The 13,451-nt window shown below is 35.9% G+C and overlaps 1 protein-coding gene across 1 annotated transcript; it reads left to right on the top strand.

Moving 5' to 3' along the window:
* Positions 1 to 60: 60 nt before the first annotated feature.
* Positions 61 to 11,062, top strand: chst6 (carbohydrate sulfotransferase 6). The gene is made up of 2 exons (XM_051883998.1): positions 61 to 195; positions 5,614 to 11,062. Exon 2 carries the CDS (start codon positions 5,632 to 5,634, stop codon positions 6,823 to 6,825), a length of 1,194 nt encoding a protein of 397 aa, XP_051739958.1. The 5' UTR covers positions 61 to 195; positions 5,614 to 5,631; the 3' UTR covers positions 6,826 to 11,062.
* Positions 11,063 to 13,451: the final 2,389 nt, after the last annotated feature.

Below are 13,451 nucleotides of genomic sequence, written 5' to 3'. Positions count from 1 at the left end.
CAAAGCATCTATTCTATTAAGTTCATGTCATTTTAGTTTTATTAACAGATCATCTTACACATTATGAGGGTAGATAGCTCCGCCCACCTCATGCCAATCACACTTAAAGGCCACGTCTCAGTTTTTTTCCCACATCCAGAGAGTTTATGACAGAAACTTTTTAACACTGAATACGGAAACATTACTAAACAGGAGGTAAGGTATAATATTATGCTTTAATAATATACGCGTCTACTGTAGACATACAGTTATTATAATAATATATTTTAGTTAAAGTATTTAAAGGATAACTCTTTAAATGATGTGTTTGGGTGGAATGTTACTGTTTCTTAAATAGATGTTTGTGAACATGGCAGCCGAGTTTCCTCTATGTCATTTGAAGTCACATGTCTTAATATAACATTTATATTCTCAAGCAGGCGACGTTAACCGCATTTAGACGTAACAATAATGTTATTTAAATAATTATGATGAAGAAACACGTGATGGCACGACAAATTAATCGTGACAAAACGTTAGTGTCCAAAAACACTAGTTCCCTCTTCCCTCTTTAAGAATTTTGGGGGAAGAGACGCGTTCGGCTTGTTTGGCATCATAGCGCGCTACGAGGCAAAAGCGTTTCAGGAGTCATGATGGTGTCCAGTAATGCTGTCCATCTTGTCAGCTCGTTTGGAATCTCACTCTCACACAAACCATGTCGGAAATGTCGCTTTTCAACTATTTTTTTTTTTTTTTTTTAATTACCAAATGAGTCAGTGTAAAGGAGCACATGGAGGGGGAAAAAATATATATATATCTTACCATATTATTAATTCATAACATCTCGTTTCCTATCTGTTTTCCCTGTCAGGTGTATAACGCTCTTAAAGCGACAGTTCACCCAATAATGAAAATCCTATCACCATGGTGCTCCAAAACCGTAAAATTTCTTTCATGTCTTTGCCTTAAGAGTAATAGTGCCTTGAGGCTGTGTCTTGAATGTGCACATACGCAAATGGAGAGCTGAGGCAGAGGCAATTTCAGTGTGTAATTTCAATTTTGGTCTAACTCCCTCACACAGAGCCATTGTATTTCATCAGAAGATTCGTAAAATAGATTCGCAAATTTTATTGTCCGCTCTTATGGAGGTATTAGAGCTTAGCTGTTAAAGGTTTTGAAAGAGGGTGAGTAAATGACCGTTTAAATGTTTAGGTGAACTATCCCTTTAAAAATAAATGTCTAAAAGTAAAGTTTATCAGGAACACGCCGGGAGTGTTGTTTTCAGAGGGAAGTTTCCTGTTTGTACAGTGTACGTTGCCTATCCATCAGTGTCTGGTCATATGTGGATTGGTTTCATGTGGGTAAAGCGATCTCAATGAATGAGTGAAACAGATGTCATTGTTAGCTCAACAGGGAAGAGTTTTCTGTGTTTGTATAGTAGATGAGTGTTTGAAAGCTTTTGTTTTGAATTTCTCTTCTGGGATTCCTTTACACTATTTGCCAGCTTTTTACACAATGATTTCAATTGTTTTCTCTTTTTTGAATATGATTGAATGCAATATCGGAAATATTTTTTTATAGCTTTCTTTGTCTGTTTTGTTGTTGCTGTTGTTAAAAGTAAACAACATCTCAAAGATTATTTAGTTTAATTTGAACCTAGATAGATTCATTAGACAATATAGCTCATTGAATCTCATTTTAACGACCAGTGTGTTCACTTTATCTCCTCATTTGTAGACTCACTGCCATCTGCTGGTTAGCGTTAGTAGGAGAACTGTGCGGAGAGAATTTTCATTTTTGGGTGAAGTCTTTCTTTAATGCGAGGAAAGGCAATAGGGTCTGGCTGCAGACTTAAGGGCCGAGTGGAGCTCCACTCTCGAACAGGAAATACGTCACGTCCACTAGTGGAGCTAGCTACAGCTATGGCCACTGGGCATGCGTACATCAATATTTAATTACTGTATATGCATTATTGTTCGACAGGCACCCAAAATGTCGTTGTCGTGTAAATGAACAGCCAAAACTTATTAAAAGTTTTGTTTTTAGTTGAAAACGGTGTCGTGTAAACAGCCCCTAATTCAGATTAAACTTTTTGAACGACTGGGCCTTGGTGAGTGTGATCCTGGGTCCAGTTTTTAAAAATTGGATCGGATCGGATTGGATCCGATCTTGAAAATGGGTTCCGTAATCAGATTACATCACATAATCCAATCTTGGTTTTGATCTGAATCAAACCTTTATTATGTGGTGTTCAAAACATTTTAGTTGGATTGGGATTCCTTTGATCCAAAAATCAGGATTATTCTGATCTCAACAGAAGGGAACAACATTTGTATCATGAAGTATATTTATTTATATTTTGCACTTAATTTAACCGTTACAGTGATAAAGTACGCATTAGGTTACCTTTTAAGCCTTTCAGTACAGTAATGTTCCTTACTGTACTTCAAACTGTCAATATCAAAAATAATATATTTAATTGTAACTGTTTTTTTTTTTTAATCACTGTATATTAGTTACATTGGCACAATCATCAGAGATGAACCATTCAAAAGGATGACTGGTCCCAAAGGGACATGGTGATGGAAAATATATGAGATTGGAGGGAAAATTGTCTTGCAATGCTTTTGCTTTGTCTCGCAAATGTTTTGTGTTTTCCAGAGATCTTTTACATTTGTTCACAAAACCTTTGAGTTCTTTCAGAGCGAACGCAAAGTTTCTTAAGGAAATGCAAAAACTTTCTCCTTTCATCACCATGTCCCTCCATTTCGGTCTGACTTTTTAAAGGAAACTGAAAATGGATGGGAATGTTTTTATGGTTTTTATTGTGTTGTTTTTCTCATCAAATTAAAAACCGTGGCCCTGCACAGTTCTTAACACAGTTTGTAGCCTACATTGTGAAATGTGAACGCATTTGGAGCATTGGTAATCCGGATTTGGTAATCTGAAAAAGTATATATGGATATGGATGCACAAAAGTAAGATCGATTACCTGATCCCGGATGGCAAAACATAATTTCTAAATTTCTATATAATTTTCTATAATTCTGATCCAGATTATTCTTTTTAAACAGCTGGGCCCTGGTTTCATCTCTTGGTTTGATTGGGTATTTCCAGAAGTACTAAATGTGCTTTCACTTAATACTCAAGTTTATAGTTAGTAAATGTCAAGTTTATTTCTAGAGCACAATTTAAAACAACTTAGAGTTGACCAAAGTGTTTTACAGTGCTACAATTATAACAACATTTAAAACAAAAACAGTAAAAGAGATGATATTAATCTCTAATACATTAAAGGCCAAAGAGAACGAGTTTTTAGCTTGGGTTTAAAATCAGATAGTGTTTGAGCAGTTACACAGTGGAAGGCTATTCCACAGTTTAGGGGCAATAACAGAAAAAGCCCGATCCCCTCTCACTTTTAGTCTTGCCATAGGAACAGTCAACTGTTTGAAGATCTAAGAGATGGGTTAATTCTTAAATCTTAATAACAGACATGAAGCCAATAAAGAGACATTAAAATTGGGGAAGAATGTTCACGTTTGCATACACCCAACAGAAGTCTAGCCGCAGAATTTTGCACCATTTGAAGTCGAGAAATAGATCTTTGGTTTACTTCTACATAAAGAGAATTGCAGTAATCAAGTCAGGTCGAGATAAAGGCATGAATTACCTTTTCAAAATCTTTGAGGCAGAGCCAAGGCTTGACACATTTGCCAAGAGCCTTAGATTGTAGAAGACTAATTTTACAGGGTTTATCTGCTTATCAAACATGGTATAGTCTGCTGATAGACGCCTCCTTTCAAACACTCCCGTGTGTATCTGTGTAAGCACTTAGTGAAGAGCGTTGTTTGCTGTCTATTTAAAACATGTTTTGGAAGCGATGATCATTGTAGCCAATCACAGATATATCTGATGAGCGCGTCAACACAAAGGCCAATCAGAGGTGTTTACGAATCTGCTCAACACGTTGAAATGTTGAAAAATGAGTTTTGCATCATACAAAACATAAAAAAACAAAATTGATTTACATTTCAAAACAATTCTATAGAAAGAGGGAAGTTTAAAAAAGTTTCTAGTTTTAATGATTAATTATAATAGCTTTAATGTTTGTTTTAAAGGGTTAATTCATCCAAAAATGAAATTTCTGTCATTAACTCTTTCTTTCCCTGCCACCATTTTTGAAAAATGTGGCCAGCCACCGCCAGCGTTTTTGATTTTCGGGATTTTCATGAAAATTTTCATGGCCCCCAAAATATTTTGTTGTATGAATATCTGAACATGCAGTACATCAAAATAAAGAACAGAGCCTCTGCTTTTAAACAAACAAACAAACAAAAGTTTCATTCTAGCTTCAAACATTCTTTTTTATTAACACTTGAATGTAGGTACGTTTCATTAAAAAAAAAAAAAAACATTTTGAGCAAAAAGCTCAGAAAACCGTGTTTTTGTCAAACACATCTGGATCATATTCAGTATGATTATCGGAGCATAGATCCAGTAGATCACTTCCATCAACACCCCCAAAGCTTCACAGTCCTATACTACTTAATGGATTAGCATTTCCCTCAGTAACATTAGGCAGTTTTTATTTATATGCTGTTTATTGTTTATAATAGCATTATTTTTCACATGCATCTGCTTACATATGCGATTGCTCATTTATGCGTTTTCCTCGTTTGTGTTTTCATTCGGGAGATTCTGTACTCATTCGGAAGATGTGTAATATCGCCCCGAGTGTATAAAAGTGAAAACATGGAAACCCTGATAATTCCGTGTTTGGCAGGGAAGCGTTTTCTCATAAATAACGGAACATTCCATGTTTGGTGTGGAAAGAGTTAATTACTCACCCTTATGTCGTTCCAAACCCGTAAGACCTTTGTTTACTTCGGAACACAAATTAAGATATTTTTGATGAAATCTGAGAACTCTCTGACCTCTGATAGACTGCAACGTAATTACCACTTTCAAGGCCCAGAAAGGTAGTAAAGACATCGTTAAAATAGTCCATGTGACTACAGTGGTTCAACCTTAATGTTATGAAGCGACGAGAATACGTTTTGTGTGCAAAAACAAAACAAAAATAACGCCTTTTATTCAACCATTTCTTCTCTTCCCTGTCAGTCTCCTATGCTGTTTACATAATAAACACAGTGCAGTGCTTCCGGGTTCTACATTAGATTGGCCGACGCTGTTCATGTGAGCAGCACGACGCATGCGTGTGATGCTGATACAGGAGCTGGCCAATAAGAGAATAAATTGTTGAAATAAAGTTATTTTTGTTTGTTTTTTTGCGCACAAAAGTATTCTCGTAGCTTCATAACATTAAGGATAAACCACTGTAGTCACGTGGACTACTTTAACAATGTCGTTAGTACCTTTCTGGACCTTGAATGTGGTAATTATGTGGCAGTCTATCGGAGGACAGAAAGCTCTCAGATTTCAACAAAAATATCTTAATTTGTGTTTCAAAGATAAACGAAGTTCTTACAGGTTTGAAATGACATGAGGGTGAGTAATTAATGACAGATATTTCATTTTTGGGTGAACTAACCCTTTACGGGTTTTAAGGGATAGATAAATTGAAATGCCAGTCATGAATGATCCATTGAAATGTCTCTGTGCTTTCTTTCGTAGGTGAATAAAGTTCACAGTATGCTGCGGTGGAGAGCGCCAAAGCCCACTGTTTTGAGCCTTTTGCTAATTCCGGCTGTGGCAGGGGTGCTTCTGTATGGCTGGTACAGCCGTCCGCCCCTTCAAAACATCTCTCTGTCTGAGGGCAAGGTGCACGTGTTGCTGCTATCATCTTGGAGATCTGGCTCATCCTTCCTGGGCCAGGTGTTTAACCAGCATCCCGATGTCTTTTATTTGATGGAGCCAGGCTGGCACGTGTGGACGTCTATACAGCAAGCCGGCGCACGTAGCTTGCGAATGGCAGTGCGCGATATGATTCGCAGCATCTTCCAGTGCGACTTGTCGGTGATGGACGCCTACATCCCCCAACCACAAAACGTCTCCCGCGTCTTCATGTGGAGCCACAGTCGCGCACTCTGCTCTCCGCCCGCGTGTTTCCTCACATCTCGCAACGAGATTAGCAATGAACCAGAATGCAAAAAGCACTGTGACACGCAGGGTTTGAAGCTCGCGCAGGCGGCGTGTAAGACTTACAGCCACGTAGTGTTAAAAGAGGTTCGCTTCTTCGAGTTGGAGTCCCTTTACCCTCTACTGAGGGACCCCTCGCTGGATCTGCGCATCATCCATCTTGTCCGTGACCCGCGAGCGGTACTTCGTTCCAGGGAGCAGTCGGTCAAAGCCCTGGTGAAAGACAACGCCGTGGTACTTGAACAGGCTGATACTCCGGAGAAGGATATAACGTACCAAGTCTTACAGGAGATTTGCCGCAGTCATGTGCGCATTTATGAGACTGCCATGCTGAAGCCACCCGATTTCCTACGGGGGCGCTACAAAATGGTACGTTACGAGGATCTAGTGCGCAACACGCTGGCGGAGATCGAAGCCATGTACGAGTTTGTGGGTCTGGAGCTGACTGAAGCTCTGCAGGAGTGGATCTACCGCATCACTCACGGCAAGGGCAAGGGAACGAAGAAGGAGGCCTTCAAAATCACTTCGCGTAACGCAGAGGATGTCTCCTTGGCTTGGCGAACCACTTTACCGTTTGAAAAAGTCCAGCGCATCCAGGACGTGTGCAAAGGAGCCATGTCTCTGCTTGGATATCAGATGGTGGATAGTGAGAAAGAGCAAAAGATGCTGGATTTAGACCTTATGAAACCACGTGAACGCTATCGGTTCAGCTGGCTACCTTCTAAAAGCACTACCGATAAAGTATAGGGTTGCCCCAGTGATCAAATGCCTAAAGACTGAAGAATCGTGGGGAGTTTGTTCAACAGTTTTGCTCTCCTTTGCGTCATACTAAAGTAAAATCAACTTGGAACAATCAAACATTTGTGGACGCCGCAGTGTTCTAGGGACTGGCTTCTCTGTTAAACGAGACTAGAAGCGCTTTCTTAACACAACTTTTACCACTGGATGCTGTTTTTGAAGAAATTATGGTCCAATAATTAGCTTCAAAATGTATTTATTGACAAGAAAACTATTATGATGATGGTGTTTTTGTTTAAAAAAAAAAACTGCATTTCAAAAGGGCGTAGTAGATGGGGGTTGAAGGGATCTATAATGGGACAAACGTCAAAACGTTCAGCTATCTACAGACTTTTACTGCATTAAGCTGAGTATCAATGTCCTTGTGAATAAAGCAGTTAATGATTGTATGTATAGATTTATGCTAGTGTTATGCTGAGTTTTATTGATTGTAGATTACTTTTTGTCTATGTTCTCACTGGATTTACACTTTACTCAGACTTGGACCCCAAAAAACAAAATGCAACTCTTAAAAATTGTGATTGGATGCACTGTTTTTGAAGTCGAATCCTTGCTACAAGTTGCTGCAAAGCACTTTACTTAATAGCTGTAAACTAAACAAATAGAAAAAGACACACATGCAACAATAAATATATATGGGTGAAAGAACCAGAAATAGAAAAGTAGCATAAATAAAAGGAACTGAAACGGCTCTAGAAAATCCCCACGAAGCAGTGCTGCCAATTTAGCGATTTTGACGCTAGATTTAGCAAATTCCCTGCCCCATTTGAGACTTTTTTTTTTTTTTTTTTTTTCAAAAGCCTAGCGACAAATCTAGCAACTTCTTGGACAAACCGTATCTAGATTCCATGACTTGCACACTGATCTATATTTATATTAATATAGATCAGTGGATTCGCCAGTATGATGCCATCTAGCGACATTTAGCGATCGGTTTTAGCTACTTTCAACTGAAAGCAATTGGCAACACTGCCACAAAGCTCCTATAAACTGGATTTTTTTCAAAGCATAGACATAAAATACATTTTAGTATACACCATAAAGTCACATGACTCAAGAGAAAAAAAGAGAAATGTTTTGAGTTCTTAAAAATCTTGAATATATTATCTAACAAATTCAGAAAAGTGATATAAAACTTTCTTCATCACATACTTGAAAAGGAAAGCCTTGATATACTGGAAAATGTAACCCCCCCCCGAAAGCTACTGTGCCATGTGTGCTCCTCAGCCATCACTAACCATCAAGAAGTGTTATACAAACACAAAGGGTTTTTTGTGTGATTATTTTATTACGTTTGTTTATGATAAGACAATATGTGATGAAGTCTATAAATGGTCTAAAGCTATAAAGACTTTGAACCTGGATGTCAGACACAGTTTTACATGTTACAGTACTACTTTGTTTGTCATTTATATAAAGGGCTTTTTTTTTTTTTTTTATTATTCTACGTGCTTGTGCTCTAGATTTTCTCTGTACCTTTACTAAACCTAATTTGATCAAATGTAAGGTATTTTTTTAATTGATTGAGGTGTTGCCGTTTCATGAGATTGTTTGATTACAATGGGAGCTGGTGTTTTATTGAAGTTTGAATCACATTGATTTATATTCAACATGTCAAGCAGTGACTTTGATTAGTTGAAGTGTAAATAAAGGTAAAGATCAAGAGTCTCTTCACATAACAGAGTATATTTTATAACCTGACGTGCTCAGGAGGGACGTCTGATAATGTATCCATCACAATCCATGTTGTTAGGAATAGATAGAGAATTTAGGAAATATAAAAATGAATCATGGTACTCATTTAGAATGTCAGTATTTATGTTTGGTGTTAGTAAGTCGTCTCTAGGTTTATGATTACTGTTGGTGTTTTGGTTGTTTGCACATGTTCAATGTAAAAACATTATACCTGGTTTGTCTGAATCTGTCTGTTTGATCAATGTTGCATGTTTGGTGAAATTGATAATGTGCATATGTTGGAACATAATAAACAACCTACAGTATCACACACTTGAAAAGAGTATCAGAAAGTGAAGACCCAAAACCCACAACCCAGCCCCCTCACGGAAAACGTTGAATTTTTACAATTTATAAAAAAAACTAAACATTATTTGCTTAATTTTTGTGTCCTTTCTTTTTGTTGTTGTTGTTGTTGTTTTTAAGTTTCACCCCCCATTTTTGAGAATAGACATGAAAATGCACTCACCAAACTTAAATGATTAGAATTCAAGAATGCTTTTTAGTACAGATTTGTCTTGTTTTAAAGAAGTCACCCAGCAGATTATTGCTGAAGTGAAAGCACTTGAAAAAATTAAAGCGATGGAAGTTTAAATTTGCTGTAAATCAAAAGTACTGTACTAAACATTTTATATAAAATTTATATTTTGTCAAATATATTTGACTCTAAAATTGATATCAAATGAAAGTCATATGTCTAACCAAGTTGTGTTCCAAATTTGAAGTTGATATCACAAAAATTGAAGTTCCTATGTAATTTTGTTTAGGTGCTGTACCAAAAATAACCACCAGGTGTCACCGACATTCAATTGAATTTTTAATGCATTCTCCTGTTACAAATTGATAAATTTCTGTCCAAATGTCACTTCTATCACAAAACACAGTGAGAACCGTGAGACCTTTCAGACGATATATGTTTTGTCAAGATGGTTGAAGGTTTCGACAATAAAGTAGCTAAAATAAATATTGTAATATGAAACCTGACACCAGCCACTAGGGGAGGAGCTCGCTAAAAGAAATTAAAGTACTGTTTCCGTGGAAACACAACATCCGATTTTAAAATGGTTTTCACACGCTGAGTTCGTAAGCTTTCAAATAATACCTAATCTATAATGGGACAAACGTCAAAACGTTCAGCTATCTACAGACTTTTACTGCATTAAGCTGAGTATCAATGTCCTTGTGAATAAAGCAGTTAATGATTGTATGTATAGATTTATGCTAGTGTTATGCTGAGTTTTATTGATTGTAGATTACTTTTTGTCTATGTTCTCACTGGATTTACACTTTACTCAGACTTGGACCCCAAAAAACAAAATGCAACTCTTAAAAATTGTGATTGGATGCACTGTTTTTGAAGTCGAATCCTTGCTACAAGTTGCTGCAAAGCACTTTACTTAATAGCTGTAAACTAAACAAATAGAAAAAGACACACATGCAACAATAAATATATATGGGTGAAAGAACCAGAAATAGAAAAGTAGCATAAATAAAAGGAACTGAAACGGCTCTAGAAAATCCCCACGAAGCAGTGCTGCTATAAACAGGATTTTTCAAAGCATAGACATAAAATACATTTTAGTGTACACCATAAAGTCACATGACTCACTTTTTTGTGTGATTATTTTATTACGTTTGTTTATGATAAGACAATATGTGATGAAGTCTATAAATGGTCTAAAGCTATAAAGACTTTGAACCTGGATGTCAGACACACTTTTACATGTTACAGTACTGCTTTGTTTGTCATTTATATAAAGGGCTTTTTTTTTTATTATTCTACGTGCTTGTGCTCTAGATTTTCCCTGTACCTTTACTAAACCTAATTTGATCAAATGTAAGGTAATTTTTTTTATTGATTGAGGTGTTGCCGTTTCATGAGATTGTTTGATTACAATGGGAGCTGGTGTTTTATTGAAGTTTGAATCACATTGATTTATATTCAACATGTCAAGCAGTGACTTTGATTAGTTGAAGTGTAAATAAAGGTAAAGATCAAGAGTCTCTTCACATAACAGAGTATATTTTATAACCTGACGTGCTCAGGAGGGACGTCTGATAATGTATCCATCACAATCCATGTTGTTAGGAATAGATAGAGAATTTAGGAAATATAAAAATGAATCATGGTACTCATTTAGAATGTCAGTATTTATGTTTGGTGTTAGTAAGTTGTCTCTAGGTTTATGATTACTGTTGGTGTTTTGGTTGTTTGCACATGTTCAATGTAAAAACATTATACCTGGTTTGTCTGAATCTGTCTGTTTGATCAATGTTGCATGTTTGGTGAAATTGATAATGTGCATATGTTGGAACATAATAAACAACCTACAGTATCACACACTTGAAAAGAGTATCAGAAAGTGAAGACCCAAAACCCACAACCCAGCCCCCTCACGGAAAACGTTGAATTTTTACAATTTATAAAAAAAACTAAACATTATTTGCTTAATTTTTGTGTCCTTTCTTTTTGTTGTTGTTGTTGTTTTTAAGTTTCACCCCCCATTTTTGAGAATAGACATGAAAATGCACTCACCAAACTTAAATGATTAGAATTCAAGAATGCTTTTTAGTACAGATTTGTCTTGTTTTAAAGAAGTCACCCAGCAGATTATTGCTGAAGTGAAAGCACTTGAAAAAATTAAAGCGATGGAAGTTTAAATTTGCTGTAAATCAAAAGTACTGTACTAAACATTTTATATAAAATTTATATTTTGTCAAATATATTTGACTCTAAAATTGATATCAAATGAAAGTCATATGTCTAACCAAGTTGTGTTCCAAATTTGAAGTTGATATCACAAAAATTGAAGTTCCTATGTAATTTTGTTTAGGTGCTGTACCAAAAATAACCACCAGGTGTCACCGACATTTATTGAATTTTTAATGCATTCTCCTGTTACAAATTGATAAATTTCTGTCCAAATGTCACTTCTATCACAAAACACAGTGAGAACCGTGAGACCTTTCAGACCATATATGTTTTGTCAAGATGGTTGAAGGTTTCGACAATAAAGTAGCTAAAATAAATATTGTAATATGAAACCTGACACCAGCCACTAGGGGAGGAGCTCGCTAAAAGAAATTAAAGTACTGTTTCCGTGGAAACACAACATCCGATTTTAAAATGGTTTTCACACGCTGAGTTCGTAAGCTTTCAAATAATACCTAATCTATAATGGGACAAACGTCAAAACGTTCAGCTATCTACAGACTTTTACTGCATTAAGCTGAGTATCAATGTCCTTGTGAATAAAGCAGTTAATGATTGTATGTATAGATTTATGCTAGTGTTATGCTGAGTTTTATTGATTGTAGATTACTTTTTGTCTATGTTCTCACTGGATTTACACTTTACTCAGACTTGGACCCCAAAAACAAAATGCAACTCTTAAAAATGTGATTGGATGCACTGTTTTTGAAGTCGAATCCTTGCTACAAGTTGCTGCAAAGCACTTTACTTAATAGCTGTAAACTAAACAAATAGAAAAAGACACACATGCAACAATAAATATATATGGGTGAAAGAACCAGAAATAGAAAAGTAGCATAAATAAAAGGAACTGAAACGGCTCTAGAAAATCCCCGCGAAGCAGTGCTGCTATAAACAGGATTTTTCAAAGCATAGACATAAAATACATTTTAGTGTACACCATAAAGTCACATGACTCACTTTTTTGTGTGATTATTTTATTACGTTTGTTTATGATAAGACAATATGTGATGAAGTCTATAAATGGTCTAAAGCTATAAAGACTTTGAACCTGGATGTCAGACACACTTTTACATGTTACAGTACTGCTTTGTTTGTCATTTATATAAAGGGCTTTTTTTTTTTTATTATTCTACGTGCTTGTGCTCTAGATTTTCCCTGTACCTTTACTAAACCTAATTTGATCAAATGTAAGGTAATTTTTTTTATTGATTGAGGTGTTGCCGTTTCATGAGATTGTTTGATTACAATGGGAGCTGGTGTTTTATTGAAGTTTGAATCACATTGATTTATATTCAACATGTCAAGCAGTGACTTTGATTAGTTGAAGTGTAAATAAAGGTAAAGATCAAGAGTCTCTTCACATAACAGAGTAGATTTTATTACCTGATGTGCTCAGGAGGGACGTCTGATAATGTATCCATCACAATCCATGTTGTTATGAATAGATAGAGAATTTAGGAAATATAAAAATGAATCATGGTACTCATTTAGAATGTCAGTATTTATGTTTGGTGTTAGTAAGTCGTCTCTAGGTTTATGATTACTGTTGGTCTTTTGGTTGTTTGCACATGTTCAATGTAAAAACATTATACCTGGTTTGTCTGAATCTGTCTGTTTGATCAATGTTGCATGTTTGGTGAAATTGAGTAAAACTGTGAATATTTTTCCCTCACTTTTTACCTTACACACTTTCTTTGACAATGGATCATTAAAAAAACCCTGCTGTAATAATGTGCATATGTTGGAACATAATAAACAACCTACAGTATCACACACTTGAAAAGAGTATCAGAAAGTGAAGACCCAAAACCCACAACCCAACCCCCTCACGGAAAACTTTGAATTTTTACAATTTATAAAAAAACTAAACATTATTTGCTTAATTTTTGTGTCCTTTCTTTTTGTTGTTGTTGTTGTTTTTAAGTTTCACCCCCCATTTTTGAGAATAGACATGAAAATGCACTCTCCAAACTTAAATGATTAGAATTCAAGAATGCTTTTTAGTACAGATTTGTCTTGTTTTAAAGAAGTCACCCAGCAGATTATTGCTGAAGTGAAAGCACTTGAAAAAATTAAAGCGATGGAAGTTTAAATTTACTGTAAATCAAAAGTACTGTACTAAACA

Source organism: Ctenopharyngodon idella, chromosome 24 (assembly GCF_019924925.1).
Source record: "Ctenopharyngodon idella isolate HZGC_01 chromosome 24, HZGC01, whole genome shotgun sequence".
Classification (NCBI taxonomy): domain Eukaryota; kingdom Metazoa; phylum Chordata; class Actinopteri; order Cypriniformes; family Xenocyprididae; genus Ctenopharyngodon; species Ctenopharyngodon idella.
This window is presented reverse-complemented; position numbering and strand designations above follow the sequence as displayed.

Excerpts from the sequence above, each read along its gene's own strand:
- chst6 (XM_051883998.1), top strand. The coding sequence starts at position 5,632 with ATGCTGCGGTGGAGAGCGCCAAAGCCCACTGTTTTGAGCCTTTTGCTA.